Consider the following 18,377-nt stretch of genomic DNA (forward strand, 5'->3'; position numbering starts at 1 on the left):
GGAAGGCCTGGTTTACAAAAAAGCTACTGGATAGGACTCAAGTCCCTCACCTCCACACCATGCCCACTGAGAACCCCCCATTATAACCTCGGTCCGACACACCCCAGCCCCAGCCCCAGACTTTACTCACGCACTGCTCGCTGGTCTCTGGGATGAACTCCCCCTCGCTGTTGATGCTGGTGTAAGACCCTTGCCGGGCAATCCGCTGCTGCCGCTCAGGGACGTAGCCAGGGGGAGGCGAGCTTCGGCCGGGGTTCTGGGAGCCTAGGGCACAGAAACAAGACCTTTGCCGGCTGAGCCCAAGACCCGCAGCCTGAGAGGGCCAGACTTGGGGCCAGCTCAGACCAAGCGTCTGCTTGCTGGTGGGGAGCTGGTTTGGCTCTTTGAACATCCTAGAGGAGAGGAGGGGCTAACGAACTGCTGAGGTTCACGGAAACTTCCTGAGCCAGGCAGCTCCTCCCCCCAATCCAAGGACCCCAAGAAGGAAGAAAGATACTTCAGAGAAAAGTCAAAGAACGATGGGTAGGGTTGCTCTTTGAAAGATAGTCTTTAAGGAGTTTAAAACTATTATTTTCAATGTCCTTCAAGAAACTGACCCCTTCATTCTTCTACACGAAGTCAGTCATTCAGAATATATGGACCATTGGGTTTGTAGGGACAACATTTTAATGAAATTGCCACCGAGAGCACTTGGTGCTCCAATCTCTTGTTGGAGGCATCAACCCACACTCTCTCCAAGAACCACGGACACGATCAGGTATCTTGGGTGGGAAGGCTAACCCGAGGCTCTTGGTAGCCTGGCTTCTGCACCCAATTCTAGAGCAGAGACCAGAAACTAAACTGCTCTGAAAACAGGCACAGAATTATGCTGGATTTCCACACCTCATTCACAGGGTAGAGGCTACTAATTTTGAGATAAAGAGGTACCTGAACCATGCCTTTCAAATGATCTCAAACAGCCCATGGAGGTAAGAGTCTGTTTGTCCAAGTTTTCTAAGCCCTGGCAGAAACTGATGCTGCTCAGAATATAAAATTCAGGGATATTATGCCATGAACTAACAGAACGATGAAATGAGCCAAGGTAATTTTTCTTTTCTTTCTTTCTTTCTTTCTTTCTTTCTTTTTTTTTCCCCTTTGGCCGCCCGCGTGGCATGTGGGATCTTAGTTCCCTGACCATGGATCGAACCTGCGCCCCCTGCAGTGGAAGCATGGAGCGAAGTCTTAACCACTGGAGCGCCAGGGAAGTCCTTTTTTCTTTTTCATACTCTGTTACTTCGTCTTTAATTCTCACAACCCTCCTATAGTGGAGGTGCACTACTATCACCAACAGTGCGCAGAAGGGGAAGCCAAGGCCCAAGGTCATATTGTGACTTAATGGTGGTGCTACAGCTGGAAAACAGGCCTTGTGACTCCCAGTACCATTCAGCCAAGGCAATTTTGAAACCATAATTTATTTCCAAAAAGGGCAGGCATGCTGCTCAACACAGAGATGGAAAGCAAAACTTCTCCCTCAACTGGCCAGGCCATACTTTCCCCATAAGCAATCCAAACAGAGGAGGGGGATCCCACCCACGGGGAAATGTGACAGCCTTTCTGCAGGGAGGAGGGGGGCAAACATGGAGATTTCTTGACAGCACAAGGGAAACGGTGCCATGTTTCCTGCGGCTCAAATTCAGAGCCGTTTTGTCCACGATCACTTGAGAGTTGGATGCAAGATGCCATCTGGCCAACAGAGGGCTCGAAGGCAATGCCAAGATGGAGGGAAGGGGAAATCGAACAAGGGTAAGAAAGCTACTCCATTTTTCAGAGGGCCAGGTGTCAAAGAACCATGCAGCCGGTCATTCCCCTTGCCACTGTTGCACAAACTTTCAGTGTAACTATGAAAAAAAAGATGGTTTTCTTAAGCCCTACCATGCCCCAAAGCACAGAGCACTTTTTAACACTTGGCTTACAAACATTAGCCCAGTGCCTGCTTCCCACTTCTGGCTTTGGATATAACATTCTAGTAGCCCAGAGGTTCTATGGAAATCCAATTCCCTATGCTGGCAACATTTGTCAGCAGCAGAAGCAACCTAAAGAGGTAAGCAAGGTATAGTGAGAAAAGCCTACGTATGAAAATTAGATGAGCAGAGGTTCAAATCAGGCTTTGCCACTCATTGGCTGAATGACACTCTCACCTAAATTTCCTCATTTCAAAAATGGGAACAACTATCTACCTTATCACCTTTTTTGGAAATTTTAAATGAAATGTGGTAGCACAGGTACACGTCTATAAGAACTCAGTAGAATTGCATTCACTCCCCTCACTCTGTGTGGCAGATATAATGGGTTAGACTCAAGATCCATTCTACCCTTCTACTGTGCCTTCCTGCACTTCAGAAGTTAATCAGCTAAAAGCTATTATTTCTAAGACCCCCTCTAGGTTCAGTCAGTCAGATGCACTTCTGTGAGATCTGGATGGCTTCCTGCTGTTGCTGCTGTTTCTGGGCACAGTCCCGGAAGCCTGGGTTTTTCTGCAGCATCATTAGCAGAGGCCCCACACCTGGTCTCTAGTTTTCTTGATGTCAAGACACAGGTGCAGGTATCCCTGTGTAAGTAGTGTGTGGACAGAGCAGAGGGGCCCTGTGCTTCTGGATCTGGTGGCTTCCTGATTACAGAGGGAAGAGGAGCTCTGTAGCGTCTCATTAGACTTAGAGTCTGTTTCTCACTCTTTGTGACTTTATAAGCCAAAATGTGCATTAAGTGACTTCTTCCTGAAACTAGTCAGGGTGGATTGTGTTCTGTGCGACTGAACCCTGACCAATATACTCTGGAGTGAAAAGGTACTACATATTTGACCTTGTGAGGTCAAAAAGTGTCTCTTGTGAGGAACTGAGTAGAGAGAAAGAAAAACTCTTACATGTTGATGATATCCCCTACACGGGTCCAAACTATCCTCAGGTAGGCTGAACCACCCTCAACCTCGGGTGAGACCTCCCCGGGATAAAAGATTCATGGTCCCTTGACACACACTCTCTCCTTCACCAGCTACCACTGAACTCTCCCCTGGTTTTGTAGGTGGGATGGGACTAGCTCACATGAGGCCAGCACTACAGACCCAGGAGGGGCTGGGGGAAAATAGCAAAGGTTTTCTGAGCTTTTATTTCCAGCCAGAGACTTTCACTTTTTCCAATACACATTGCTGCCTGCCGAGAGCCAGCCTTGTTATCTGATGGGCAATGGGCCAGGGGCTATTGTGCACAGGCCCACAGCTTGGGGCAGGAAAGGGAAGTCTCCCCAAACCAATGGCTATCAGAGGAAGCGAATGGAAAAACCAGGAGTTGGCAGAACTGCTCCAGAGCATTTTCAGTTTTGATTTTGTCTTCATTTCAGAAATTAGGAGTTCATGAGACACACAGCAGCTGAGAACGAGTGACATGGGGACCTGAGAAGGACAGGAGACTGAATTGTAAGACTCACTGATCCTCACATACTTTCCAGCAGGGACGAGCCAGAGAGCACAAACACAGTGCTATGCAAGACACCGCTCATCCCAGGTCTCAGAAGGCAGGCACAGCAGGAATGGCAGCTTCTCTGGGCCACCCTTCCCTGGCATTCCGGCCTGATCTTGCTAGTCTCATCAGGCCACTTGTGCCAAGGGGCCCCCTTTCAGCACCAGCTGAAGCAAAAGAGCAGAGTAGTAATCCTGTGTTCAGAGTGGCCACAGCTATCCATGACGTCTCTCCACACAGGGATTTAAGCCGCCAGCCGTCTGCATTCCTGAGAGGGCCTGCTAGCTCTCTGCTAGCCTCCTTGACCCAGAGCAGCAGATTTGGACCAAAACTCTTACCCTAGGACATGGCTAATGCTTTTGCTCTGTCTTCTGACTCAAAGCTGAAAGACAGGCTCTCAGATTCTAGCCCTTCTCATAGGAGACTCCTGTCAGGAAGCTGATGCAGTCAGGAAGTTGCCTCCACAGGGAGTTCTAGGGCTTTGGGTCAGTGTTAATGTGCAGGTCATTGCAAGTACAAAGAGATAGCTTTTTTTGGCCATCAACTATTTTCTCTAAACCCCGCTCTCTCTCGGGGGGCTGATGAGGGGAAAAATCAAGTCTTTTTTTCTTCTCCAATGGAAAATCTTAACCAGTATTTCCCAATGTCCTCACACTGGACCAGGTTGTGCAGAACAGAGCTTCTCAATATTTTCATCCCATAAGACCCTGAGAACATCCTGTGTTTCAACTTTCAAAACTCCCATTTTATTTTGAAGTTGCAACCACCACTGATCAGTTTCTGGTCTCATCTAGTATCAGAGAAGAATTTTTAGCAAGAATGGAGAAAAAACCCTGTGGAGTGAAGGAAGCTGACCAATTTGTTTCTGTGGATGTGGTCACTACCTCTGCAGCCCTGGTTTCCACGCTTGCAAACCTGTACCAGGACTGGAGGTTCCCACTGTGTATAGCTCTCTAACTCGTTATTGCCCAGCTGTCACGGTAAGTCATCGCATCCTTTCAACATTCCTTTTCTTCCACTGAATTTCTCCTCCTCTCCTCCTAGAGGAAGGAGGCTGCCCTCCTCCTTACCAAGGCACTATAAGCCCTCTGCCTGGACTCCCCCATTCAGCCCCAGCAGGAGTCAGCTCCCCTACGGTCACCTCTTTACCATCTTCAACCTCCTTTTTAGCTGTCTCTGTGCCTCCCCTCCTAAACGTGCTCAGATCTCTAGCCTAAAAATATCCTGACCTTATTTCTGCCACACTCTTAAGCCACGAGCCCCCCTCTTTTTTCTTTTACAGCCGAACCCCTTGAAAGAACAGAGTGCCTCTACTCATCAGCTACCCATTCCTTAGGGGCTGCAATCTGGCTTGCTCCACTGTGGGACGCAGTGGCAGGACAAGGAGCAGGGTGGAACAAGAACAGAGACCAAGGACTTAAGATGCACTAGACCAAGTGGGAGTCCGATGTGGCAGGGACAAGTCCTTTAGCTGATGGCTTAAGGGCACCCCCCCCACCCCCGTATTATGGAAGAAATAGTGCTTGAGCTCAGCTTCAAAGGTGGGTAGAATGTCTATAGGCAAAGGCACGAGGAAGGGAAAATTCACCAGGAAGGGTAAATTCACGCAGGGAAATTCCATTTGCTTTGTCTGGAGATCTTCCCACAGGGGTCTCTCTTTTGGGTTAACACATTACCTAGTAGGTTTTATTTTTGTTTTGGGTTTTGTTTTTTCAGCAGACTAACTGGCTTGAAAAAATACTAGAATTCAAGATATGTATATTATGATGGAAAAAAACAAAAAGTGAACACGATAGCTGGTTTCAAATATCTGAAAAACCGTCATGAAAGATGTTACCTGTGTTGCTCAAGAAAGCAACACTAGAATCAATGGGTAAAGTGAGAGAGGGAAGAATTTCAATTCAAATTAAGGATGAATCTCAAACAGAGCTGTCTCAAACCGGGTTGGGCTTCGTTGCACTTCATTACTGAAAATGTTGCAGTGGGAGCTGAATGACCTGCATGTTCAGTCTTTCACTCATACACACAGGTGACGCAGATAGCACAGGTACGTTAATGCTGGTGGAGGAGGAGGGCAGAGAACCCCTGCCTGTTAGTGGGGACTGAATCACTAAGGCTTCTTGTTTAACCCCATTTGTACAGCTAGGACTTCTCCCAGTCCCTCAGGCTTAAACCCTGACTCTTTCTGTTTCCTTCTATTCCAGAAGGCCTTACCTTGTACCAGCAGAGCAAGCACTCAGACATCTGTGGATGACAATGACAAGTCTGTGTCTCTTACTCTTGGTCTGTCCTTTCCAACCTGGCTGGTACCATGTAAGGTACCCTCTCCTACTTCTCTGGTCACTCCCTTTCTGTGTCCTTTGCAGGCTCATCCTCCTCCTACTGGCCACTGCCTGGGTTTCTAAGGCTCAATCCTAGGCCCTCCTCTCTTCTCACTCTACAGTCTGTTTAGAAACTCTCATCTGGGCCCATGGCTCCAACCTGACAATTTCCAAGTTTTTCCTCCACCCCTGGTTTTCTTCCGTATAGTTAGCTGCCCATCTGCTATCACCTCTTGGGGGTCTCAAAAGCATTTCCAATTCAACCTGTCTAAAACTTCAGGTCTGCCCTTCTCCGGCGTGAAGCCAGGCTCTCTTCTCGTCTCTGTCTTGGTGAAGGGCGCTGCCAATTATCCAGATCCATAAACCAGCAGCTCAGCCCTGCTCTCAGCACCTGAAGTCCAGTCCAACACCAAAGTCATCCTCAAACCTTTTGAACTTAGGACGCTTTTTCACTTCTAAAATTTAGGACAGCAATGAGCTTTTATTTATGGGGGTTATATCAATTGATGTTCACTGTTTTAGAAATTAAGGGTCGGGCTTCCCTGGTAGCGCAGTGGTTACAAATCCGTCTGCCAACACAAGGAACACGGGTTTGAGCCCTGATCTGGGAGGATCCCACATGCTGCAGAGCAACTAAGCCCGTGAGCCACGACTACTGAGCCTGCACCCTAGAGCCCATGAGCCACAACTACTGAAGCCCGTGCGCCTAGAGAGAGCCCATGCTCCGCAATGAGAGAGGCCACCGCAGTGAGAGGCCGGCACACCACAATGAAGAGTAGCCCTCACTCTCCACAACTACAGAAAGCCCGCGTGTAGCAACGAAGACCCAACACAGCCAATAGATTAAAAATAAATATTTTTTAAAATTAAAAAAAAAAAAAGAAATTAAGGGTCAGAAATTTTTAAAACACAATAATACACAAGTACACATTCCATTAGCCACAGAGCAATGACACTACCCCAGGCCAGTAACCTCTGGAAAGTTCTACCACATATTTGTGGGAGAATGAGTAAAAAGTCAAACCATGTCTTAGTATTATTATGAAAAACTATTTTGTTTTGAGCCTGCAGACCCTAAAAGGATCTCAGGGACCACACATCCTCCCACCAATGTCCCCAGACCACGACGCCATGTTCTGTTGGCTTTTACCTTCCAGATGCCTCAAACCAGTCTGCTGCTTCCTCTCTCCACTACCCTCCCTAGCCTGATTCCCCCTTCTGTCTTCTTCCACCTGGACCACTGCATTAGCTAATAAGCTTCTCCCTTGGATCCATGCTTGCCCCCCCTTCAATCTGCTCTCTGCACCATATGTAGCTAGAGCAATCTTTTCAAAATACAAATCCAAATATGCCACCCATCCCTCTTCACTTAAAAATCCTAAAGTGCATTTTCACTGCTTTCAACATAAGGATCAAAATCTTCACCACAGTCCACAAGGCTCTGCCTCCCTCCCCAGCCTCAGCCCATCCTCCTTCCCCTTGCTCTCAGCTCTCCAGCCCTCAGGGCTTCCTTCTGTTTCTCAAACGCACCACACTCCCTCTGCCTTGAGGTCTCTGTGCGCGTAGCTCTCCCGCTTGGAACTCTCCTCCCTGTATCCCCTTTGAGTAACTCCCATTTATGCTCTGGGTCACAGCCTAAGGCTTCTCTGGCCCCGAAATCAGGTCACATCCTTCTGTTACATGTGCTCACAGCACCACACACCTTTTGGTCACAGCCTATAACTACAGATGAATCACATCACGACACATAAGGTCTGACCTCCCACAGGTGTATAAGGGCCACAGGGACAGGAACCACGTATTTCTGCTCCTATGATTCTGGCACACAGCAGATACTCTGGTAATTATTTCTTGAATGAATAAATGAACAAATGAGTAAAAATGCAGTTTGACGGGAAGAGGGATATAATAACAAGATATGTGACAAGCATTAGAATAGAGATGGGTGCAAGGGGTCACCATTCCCAGTGGCGTCTCACTGCCTGTCGAGCAAGTCCACGAGCAGTCAAGGCTCCTTAGCCAAGGCAGGCGTCCTTTCCCAGCCTTCTCTATTTCTCCTCCAAATATCAACACATCAGCCAGTCTGAAGGACAAGGGGGATCTCCACTAGCAAATCCCCTCATCCATGTCTATGGAAATCCTCCATATAATCCCAGAATGCATTTCCCAGGTCATTCCAGTTAGAAATAAATCTCTGCCATTTTCCAGCTTTTAGAAAGGCTGGCAGGCTCTGCCCACTTCTCTCATCAAATCCACCACTCCAAACCACCTGGGGCTCTCAGAAGCCACCACCTTCTGTGGTGATCGTGCCTGGCAGATGCCCTTTTCTGTGCCTGGAATATCTGTTTTACTTTACGATCAGTAAATTTTCCTTCATTTGTCAGCTCCGATGTTCCCTCTTTTGTGAAAGCTGTTCTCCAAAGTCCCGGGCAGAGCTGGTTATTGCCTCCTCTGTGCTCCCACACCACCCTCCTGCTGCGCCCTGTAGCACTCGTCCCAGCCCACAGGCTGGTACATAATGCTTGCTGAACGAAGGAACCCAGGATCTGTGCGTGCTGGGAGGCTGTGTTGCCCATTGATGAACAAGAACGCGCTCACAGAAATCTTACTCCCAGCACTCTCAGACAAGGCAATTCCATGTATGGCCCCTACAGTGAGGGCCCAGCCTTTAGCCCCGCCTCCACACACGTCACAGGCACTTGCTTAGGAGCAGGAGGCCCAATCACTGCCGTGTGTCAATCCTCACTGCTCACTCCACAAAGGACCAATGCTGCCCTCCTACAGCCCCTTGTTCTCTACAAGGGCTCTGGAACAGAGGCCAAACTAGCAGAGATTCCCAGGTGCCAGGGTACCTGGATTCCAGGGCCAGAGATGCTCTGGATAAGGTCTCCGTGCTGGGCTGCTGGCTTTCTTCTCAACCAGCTTATTGAAAACATAGACGCCAATTATCCACAATGTTAGGGAAATATGAAACGCATATACAGACTTTCAGCTTGGCAACACTTACTACCAGTGCTTGCTAGGGTTCCAGAAATTACTCAATGAGGCAAAGTCAGTGCCTCAGCAACACGTTCTTCCTGCTGCTCCCTAAGGAGGCTTATCACTCCCAGACAGGCTCAGTGACAGGACTGATGCTCAGACCTCCCCAAACTCAGCTCAAGATCTCCAGAGAACAGCTCGGTTTAATGCAATTCTATCTGTATGGACAGAACCTGCATGGACAACAGCAGGGGTTCCAGCAACGTTAGGGCAGCAACCTCAACACAGATGTTAAGGCCAGACGTCCCTCTTGAAGCAAACTGCACAATTCAAGAAATGAGCTTTCTCCTCAGACTGTGGGAAATGGGATCCAGAGCAAAACTGGAGAGCTTGGTAGAATGCGCAGACCTGATTCAGATCCCTCTCCTGGGAGGCCTGGCGGCAGCTACACAGCTTTCTTCCCGATGAGCCAACTGTATTTACTACATCAATGGTCTCCTGCCCTTCCCAGACAACTTAGTTTGACTCTCAGGAGTTTCGTTGGTCTACATCTTTCTCGAAGCATTTGAACGCCTCAGGAATCATAGGCAAGAAAGAGGTCTGATGTCAAAACTCAGTCTTGGACCTGATTCCTAACTCCACAAGTCCCCAGTCCTTTGGGAAAAGAATGGCCAGAAATGAGGGTATACTGCCACTGGAGGTCTTGAAGCAGATGTCTCAGGAGATCACTTTTTCAGGGTTGCTGAAAAGGAATTTGATTACACCATCAGATCATGAGAAAGCTCCTGGAGGGTCAGGACTCCATCCCAGTCACTTCTCTATTTCTTCTCCCCGAAGAAAAGCATGGGAGATTATTCCAAACATCACAGCAGTCAATAATGTTTGATAATAATTTTTTTAAAAGAATATTTTTAAAAATGGGCAGATAAATTAGATGAAAGGAAAAAAGGGGTGAAATACTCACTGACAGAGAGGTGCCTGCTCCTGGGCTCAGGGGGCTGGTAGATGGTATTTACATCTCCCGCAGACTGGGAAGCTTTGATTCGCACCTGCCTGGACACCCCGGAGTGGGGAGAGGAACTGGTCTGCAAGATAAGAGGAAAAAGGCTGAGCTCGCTAAGCAAGCAGGCTGAGAAAGGCCCTCTCGCCCCTCCCTGGGACTCCCCATGCTCTCAGCTGCCGTCACAATTTCAATACATCAAAATCACACTTTCAATACACGAGCTACCCAGCTTTCCCTCAAATCTCATTCCTCAATCCGACTTGGCAAATCACCAGTTGCTCAATGTAGTTATCCAGCCTCATTGATACAGAGCGCTGAAATCCAGTTCTCCCATTTAATACATGATGACCCAAACACAGAAGAATAACAGGCATTCCTGTAATAATGTGCCAAGCAGAAAAGAGTTGTAAATACCCTCTCATAAAACTCTCCAGAGAGCTCAGGAAGAATAGCAGGAAAAGCAGGAAATTATTTCAGCAGCAAGATCACCTGCCGAGTGGGGGGTCAGAATGGAGAACCTCTGCACCAAAAATTCTGGTTGATAAACATTTTTAAAATAGCTTGAGATGCTGCTTCTTCCCCAACCATAATCACTCCCTGAAAACTAAGGTAGAAAGATCTCAGCTGCTTCATGTTACTGGGGTTTACATGTGAACCATCTCAGGACTGTGTCCATCTCAGAAAGGCTATCAAGGTACCATTCTGCCAGAGGTCAAGGACTTCAGAACAGGGTCAGCAGCCTTGCCACATCTACCCCACTTTGCACTGACCCAGTCAGGCCACGAGGTGAGCCCTAGAGAGAAAACAAAGCAATAAAAAGGGGCCCTTGCACTGAGAAAGCTTAAAACTGAAGCTTGGAGGTGAGCAAGTGATGTCAGGATGTGCTCATAAATAAGCAGAGCACTATGGAGAGTGGGAGCTCAGAATTTATAAATAATTTGGGTCAAAGTTTCTACTTGTTTCTCTCTCTCTCACCTCCTGTAAGAAAAAAAAAAAAAAGTCCAACCTAAACAAACTATATCCTGTCCTCCAGGAAAAAGGCTTCCCGCTCTCAGGGGTAAGTTCAGCTGCCAAGCAGCCTCCTCTCGTCTCCCTACGCCAGACTTTATCACATGCAGGGCTGTCTTGACAAACTGTCTTGCCCTAACGGGAAGTCAGAACCAAGGGGAAGTGAGTGTTCTTGCTGAAGCCTCCAATGTGCAATAGCTCTCTGCTGAGGGTCAGAAAGGAAAAAACAATCAAAGCCACATGCTGGGGAAGCAGGCCAGTGAAGGGCAAGGGAAAGGCCACAGCCGCACAGGCAGAAAGAGAAGCGCTGTGTGCTGGGCACCCCAAGGACACCTGCTGGGACCCAGGACCTTACACAGTGTGGGAATTCAATACACCCTGGCAACACGAATCTGAAATGTACCAAAGAACATACATTCTAAAGTCTCAATTTTCAAATCTAAAAGCTGAGCCAGGAAAGGAGGTTCAACAGCCAGCACAAGCATAGGTTTCTAAAAGGAAAGGCTGACTGTGGCAACAGGTTGGAAAACAGATGAAGGGAATCACTGAAGGTTTCAGAGCAGGGTTTCTCACATTTCCATGTGCACACAAATCACCGGGGACCTTGCTGGAATGCAGACTCTGATTCAGGAGATCTGGGGTAGAATTCAGAATCTGCATTTCTTTCTTTCTTTTTTTTTTTTTGAGAGAATAGTTTTTTTGTTTGTTTATTTGGCTGTGTTGGGTCTTTGTTGCTGCGCACAGGCTTTCTCTACCTGTGAAAAGCGAGGGCTACTCTTCGTGGCAGTGCTCAGGCTTCTCATTGTGGTGGCTTCTCTTGGTGCGGAGAACAGGCTCTAGGCCGTGGCATGTGGGATCTTCCAGGACCAGGGATCAAACCCGTGTCTCCTGCACTGGCAGGCGGAGAGAATCTGCATTTCTAACCAGCTTGCAGGTGATGCTGATGCTGCTGGTACGTGGACCACACTTAGAACAGTGAGGTCTTAGGAGGCGAGTTGCGCTTTGGTTTAGGGCAACGGTTCCCAGCTAGAGCCACCCGGCAGAACTGCCTGTGGGGGTTTTCACACCTCAGGCCAACCACAACAGAATCTCTGCCCTCAGAGGATTGGAATTTTTTAAGTCTCCCCCACGTGTTTGTAATATTCAGTCACGTTCAGAAAATCCTGATTTAAGGAGATAAAAGAGGTAAAACAAAATGGTAAAATACATGGTAAACAAAAATGAGGTTGAGCAAGCATTCAGGGAAGCTTGAACAAGACCTGGATGTGGGAAAGAGAGGAAGGAGAAAGGTGGGACCAGGAAAAATAAAAGGGGGCCCGTAAGAGAGTGAAAGGAGAGCCAACAAGTATAAAGTGTGTAGCTGGCAGAACATTCTAAAGACAGCAAACATAAGGTGGTGTTTGACCATTCAATGCAAACCTCACTGAAAGACTGTGGTAGCAGTGCTGTGGCCGACACAAACCACATGAAAAATTACCAGGGAACCACATGCACAAAGACTGCAGTCACTGGAAGCTAGAAGATTAGCAGAAAGAGAGATTATAAAAGTTGACCCACAAATTATCTCGATAAAAGATTTGGTGCTATCAGACAAAAGGAACAGGTGGATTCAGGGATGCGGGGGAAAAGAAGGGGTGTGTATGTGTTTGCTTTAGTTTGGTTCATGGAAACATGAGCTGAGAAATGGCACCTTGGATGTCACCAGTCCTCTGCTTCCAAGAGACATATGCATGGAAGACAATGATAGTTATGACAGCTGTGGAAGCATCTAGGTTATTTAATAGATTTACAGCTTTAACATCCATGAATTTATTAAAAAGCCTTAAAAAAAGCTGCTTTGAAACTATACAACTTCGATAAGGGATGCCATGTTTATACCCCTTATACAAATTCTTATTTCCTTTTTGTTCTATGATAATCCTCAATATTCAAGGGGTTCACTCAAATTTGAGATTAGGGGAATACGTCTGTGTTTTTATTATCCCTACTCGTCAATGCTTCACAGACTTTGTTTATACATATGTATGCTTTGGCTTCCTTCCCTGACTAAAAAGTTTCAGGCCTTTTAGGCTATTCACAGATAAAACTGACCCCAACCCCTTAAAAAGTCTTCTCTTGGACCTCTCCTAGCTCAGTTATCTTCTGAGCTGTGGGGGACAGAATGACACATCTCACAAGTTTTCCTCACGGGCTACATTATACTTTCTGTTCTGCTCCTAAGGAACTGTGGAAGAAGCTGGGTGAGGTTTTCCAAGGACTACAGTAATTCTAAGATCCCTTTCCTGGATGGTATCTGATACCTACTGGACTAGTCAGAACATCTGGATTCTAAACCAGCTGTGTCACTATTTACTGCTTCACCTAGGGCAAATCACTCTAAGCCTCAGTTTCCCCAGGTGTAGACTGGTGATAACAGATGCCTAACCAGGACCCCTCAAAGTTGCAAAAATCAAATGAGGGACAAAAGTACCTTATACATGTAAAGTGTAATGATTTTTAAACAGGGGCCAGACTGAAGCTTTTCTGCCCAACAAGTTTTGTTTTAACTTCCTGCACTTGTCCCATTATTCTTGGAAAAATGAAAATAATTACTATTTAGATTATTCTTGATATTTTGAACTTAAATAGTGTCAAATTCATTGATGGGAAATTTGGGAAGTGGGCAACACTTAGATGAGAAGATTATAAGTTTACTTTTGTCAGAGAGAATCTGAGGTAACAAAACAAAGTGCCATTCACAGCTTAAGGTGGTTGGGTATTTAGTTTTTAATCATATTCAGATACAAATGACAACAGAATGTTAAGCTTGAAATTACATTATGACAGTAGAAGGTCTAGAAAGTTATAAGAAGGTCAAGAGCAGAAAGATAAATTGAGTTAGATGCACACATGTTTAGAAAAGAAGTCTGTAACAGGAAACAGGTAAGAGTTGATGGCCCAAGGCAGAGGCCTAGGGCAGCAAGAACTACTGCAGGAGACGGTGAAGTATCTTAAAATGGCAGTAAAACCAAGGCTAGAGAAAGACTCTTCAGACTAAGAGGCGGTTCTGTGATTGCCAAAATCCAGGACTTCTCAGGTAAAAAACAATACTGAAGCCTAAGGCATGGTCTTGGCCAGCTGAGATGGGAGGACTATGACTACCCACCTTGGTGAGGGATGAAGACAGAGGAAAGATCAGAAACTGTCACAGAAGGATCAATGAAAAAGGAATCCAGAGAGAAGAAAGAGACAGTACATTTAAAAACAGGAATGAGAAGGGAAGTAAAGGTATAGGTGGTAACCAAAGGTGGATGAGGTGATAAGATTGCTAAAAATGGAGGAAACTTAAGGAGAGAACAAAGTGGCTGAGAGTCACCATCAAGAGGAGATGAAGACTGTGATGATATGGTACCCTGGAGAAGTGTATGTAAAGTGTGATCTGTGGGCTGGTGCCAGGCTACAACCTGTGGTGTACCAGTCCTCAACAAGGTAAATACCAAAATGGAGAGTAATTCTTTAATCACTTTCACAACAATTTGGCAGAGTGACTCATGTCTATTGAACCTAACAATAAAAATTGTGGGCTTGTATTTTGTACATCTCTAGTTAATTTTTCCATTTTACTTTTCGGTTTTTGTGTTTTTAAAAAAGAATTGGTCCATGACAGATTGGAAACTAGAAGAACAACACTGCTATTTCATCACAGACAGAGAAGCACTGTTTTAGAAGTAGGACTCCTGAGCACAAAGCAATGTGGCATCATGATACCTCTGTTTACTAAGCAGCCTGAAGTCTAGCTGAGGAAGTCCCCAAGGAAAGGCTTCATCACCACTAACACCACTGTTAGTTTTAAATGTAAAACTTTACAAACACAAAAAACAGGAGCAGCTTAAGTGTTTCAACAGTAGCAAAAATGGTTATTTAATTAAATTGTTATATCCACTCAAGGGACTTATTCATCCTTATAAATTATAATCATGAAGACTGCATATTAACAGAAAAAATGTACATGAAAATATTAAGTGAAAAATTAAATTAGAACATTGTATAAATACCATGACAACACTTAAACTGTGTACACATATGGCCAAAGAGGGGTGTATGCAAAAATCAATCAATGTGTTAGGGTGCTAGCATTAGGTAAGACGGTCCTCTTTTTTTAAAAAAAAAAAAACTTTACAACTAGTTATACTGACTTCATAATCATTTCTGAAAATATACATCCTTAGAAAGAGAGGCATCAATGTGGCATTTATTTTGTACAACATCTAATGCAATGTCATGAGTGTCAGAGCTCAGATGGTCATCTTTCAAACAGCTCTGGGTGTTGCAGCAGTATCTGCAGCTGAGTGACCCCTTAATGGATGGGAAAGCAAATGCAAAGAACCAGCTGTCTACAGCTTCTCATCAGGGGGACGGAAGGATCACTATGAGGGGTGCTAGCTCCCAGTTAAACAATCGCATCATTAAACAACCCCAATTCCAGCTTCTTCTGTAAAGAAGGGGTTTGCAGGATATGATCTCTGCTTGACACCTGTTAACAGTTCGAGAAGTATTCACTGTGTTCTCTTGAGAGGATGGGTTCCAAAACAATAAGGCACAGCTCCTGTTCTCAAGGAACTTATAATCTTTTGGGTAAAACGTACAAATATGCAACAGCTGGAGGGCAATTACTAAGGAAACTATAAACTAGTGTGCAAATTATATCCAATGACTAAAGGAACAGGGAATAAGCAAAATGGCCTCAGTCAAAAACACTGACCAAACTGTATCAGGTAAATCAAGCTAGAGCCTAATAAAAGGTTGACAACCATGGTCTGACAAAGGAAGAAGGAAGAACTGCAGGATAGTGGAAGTATGCTGAAGAACTTGGGAAGATGAGACTGGGGAGTTGAAAGGATGGGTAGTTAGTGATAAACCTTGGGTACTAGGCTAAATTTAGATCCTACATGATAGGCAATGAGGAAGGACCACAAGGAGCAGGTGAGTAATTTGAACAGAGAAATGAAATAATAAAGTATATATTTAACTTCAGAATACTTCCCAAAACATACCCAGAAAAAAAGATACTGGGAAAGAGAAGACCAGTCCTCACGCTCAAGGCCACTTCTGTAATATTAGAAAATATCTTCTTTATTCTAAGGCTCCCTAACTGCATTCTCCTGTGTCTTTCCCTAATCAATAGACAGTCCAAAGTCTCTTCAAAAATAAACGCTCAGCATAAAGCACCATTCCACCTAAACTCTGTCCTGGTATGGGGCGACCACAGTTCTCAGGCAGCAATGTCAGCTGTCCACAGTTGGCTGTCTTCAAGCATAAAGAAAGGAAATCGTGCCAAGAAAACTTCTGGAACATGCATCTGAAGAAAACTGCTAGAGGATTCAGTGATTAGAAGACAGACCCAGATTACAAGCATTCTCATGAAATGCAGGCCCCCAGGGACCGTTTAAGAGAGGAAACCACCTGAGGGGTAATGGCTCACTTCTGAAGGCTCCTAATAGGTTGCTGCCACTTGGTAAGGCAGCAGCTGGTAAACTACAAGAGGCCCTTTAGCCCATGGCCTTTTCTCCATTGAACAGAAGGGAAAGTTTGTTTCCTACATGTGTCCCAAGGGAAAGTCAAACAGTTGAGAAGAGTTGTGGAGCTGGGCTTACAAAGCATGAGTCTCAAATCCTGGACAGCCTTTGTTATCAGCAACCCCACGCTAAGCAAATCTCCCTTGTTGGGGTCCAGACCTAGTTGAAGGAATGTAAATACAGAGAAAAAGATTTGCTCCTTTATCATAAAATGTTCTCCTTCCTCCCACATCACAAGCCAAGTAACCTTTAGTTGCAACTTTAACACTGATTATCTGGTATTGCAGTAACCAAATGTGGAAGGCTAGCTGGCCACTGACCCAGTGGGCTGGGCCATACGTATGTTCTTGCTTTAGCAGTGACTAAGGAACACAAAATTCTGTCCAAGAAGCAAGGTGAACTTCTGAAGGATAGTGAGCTTTGCCTGCAGCCGTCAGGCCACGACAGGGCTACTTACATGGTTTCTGTCCTGGGACAGCAGCAATATCCGAAGGCTTTTCATGCTTGAGCTTCTATCCAAAATATCAATTGCCTTATCAAGATCATCTTGGTTCTTCAGCAGGATGGAGAGCTGTGACACAGGACACAGAAAAAGGAAATCATATATAAAACCTAAGTCGTTAGTTTGCAAAAATAAGCAAAAAAAAACAAAAAAAATTGGAGGAAAACAATCTCAGTGGATACTATTGGGTCTTAAAAGATCTAACTGAAACCACAGAGATATTTTTCTTTTCATTAAGTGTACAATTCAATAATTTTTAGTAAATTTACAGAGTTGTGCAATCATCACAATTCAATTTTAAAACATTTCCATTGCTTCAAAAAGATCTACTGTGCCCATTCATAGTCATTCCTCTTTTCTACCTCTTACCAAGCAACCACTAATCTATTTTCTGTCTCTAGAGATTTGTGTTTTCTGGACATTTTGTACAAATGAAATCACAAAATTCATATTCAATTCAATTCATAGTCTTTTCCATCTAGCTTCTTTCACTTTAACGTTTTTGAGTTTATCCATGCTGCAGCACATATCAGTACTTTATTTCAAGATATTTTCTAAGAAAAGCTTCCTTTACTCCAAAGCATCAAATCCATAATGGTTATAGCCCCCATATTTCTTCCCAAATTAAGCAGCAGAATCATGTCCCACCCTACCCTGTGCTGACATTAACAGAATAAGCAGAAAAGGTACAGGAGGAGGAGGAGATGGGCAGAGGATGAAAACATTACTCAAATAAGAACACAAACTTAGACTGCATAGAAGGGTTTAGTATCTTAATGTTTAAAGGTAAAAAAATCAGTGACTAGAACCAAAAACTACTTCCTCTGTTTTCGTTCCACTGAAGTATTAAAGAGAAGGTTCTTGAGGGTACAGGGAAGCTTCACTTGCTGTTAAAAGCAGAAGATATTATGAATACTTAGTATTAAAACATGCAAAAGTATGCTTTGCCTAAGACCTAAAAAATGTCAAATCTTATATATTCATGGCAAACATAAAGCAAAAATACAATTAATTTCTTCAGTTCCCAATTTATAATACAAGGAAATGAGAACTCTAAATCCTAGGCCAGGAAAAAAAAATTGTAAAAACATTATTTAAAATAAAATCTCAATGGAAATAAAATCAAAAATAAACAAATGGGACCTAATGAAACTTAACAGCTTTTGCACAGCAAAAGAAACTATAAACAAGACAAGAAAGCAACCCTCAGAATGGGAGAAAATACTTGCCAATGAAGCAACGGACAAAGGATTAATCTCCAAAATACACAAGCAGCTCATGCAGCTTAAGACCAAAAAAGCAAATAACCCAATCCACACACGGGCTGAAGACCTAAATAGACGTTTCTCCAAAGAAGACATACAGAAGGCCAACAAACACATGAAAAGATGCTCAACATCACTAATCATCAGAGAAATGCAAGTCAAAGCCACAATGAGGTGTCACCTCACACCGGTCAGAATGGCCGTCATCACAAAATCTGGAAACAACAAATGTTGGAGAGGGTGTGGAGAAAAG

At 44.9% G+C, this 18,377-nt stretch overlaps 1 protein-coding gene across 4 annotated transcripts in view; it reads right to left on the reverse strand.

Annotated features, from left to right (window-relative positions):
• Window positions 1–18,377, reverse strand: part of MAP3K3 (mitogen-activated protein kinase kinase kinase 3) — a 59,201-nt gene that overhangs the window by 12,066 nt on the left and 28,758 nt on the right. For all 4 annotated transcript variants that reach the window (XM_057715695.1, XM_057715693.1, XM_057715696.1 and 1 more), the window contains 3 exons: window positions 16,815–16,928; window positions 9,756–9,876; window positions 131–264 (listed from right to left, as the gene is read on the reverse strand). In XM_057715695.1, coding sequence (XP_057571678.1) covers window positions 131–264; window positions 9,756–9,876; window positions 16,815–16,928 — 369 coding nt within the window. The remainder of the gene's footprint in view (window positions 1–130; window positions 265–9,755; window positions 9,877–16,814; window positions 16,929–18,377) is intronic.

This window comes from Hippopotamus amphibius, chromosome 17 (genome assembly GCF_030028045.1).
Source record: "Hippopotamus amphibius kiboko isolate mHipAmp2 chromosome 17, mHipAmp2.hap2, whole genome shotgun sequence".
NCBI classification, from domain to species: domain Eukaryota; kingdom Metazoa; phylum Chordata; class Mammalia; order Artiodactyla; family Hippopotamidae; genus Hippopotamus; species Hippopotamus amphibius.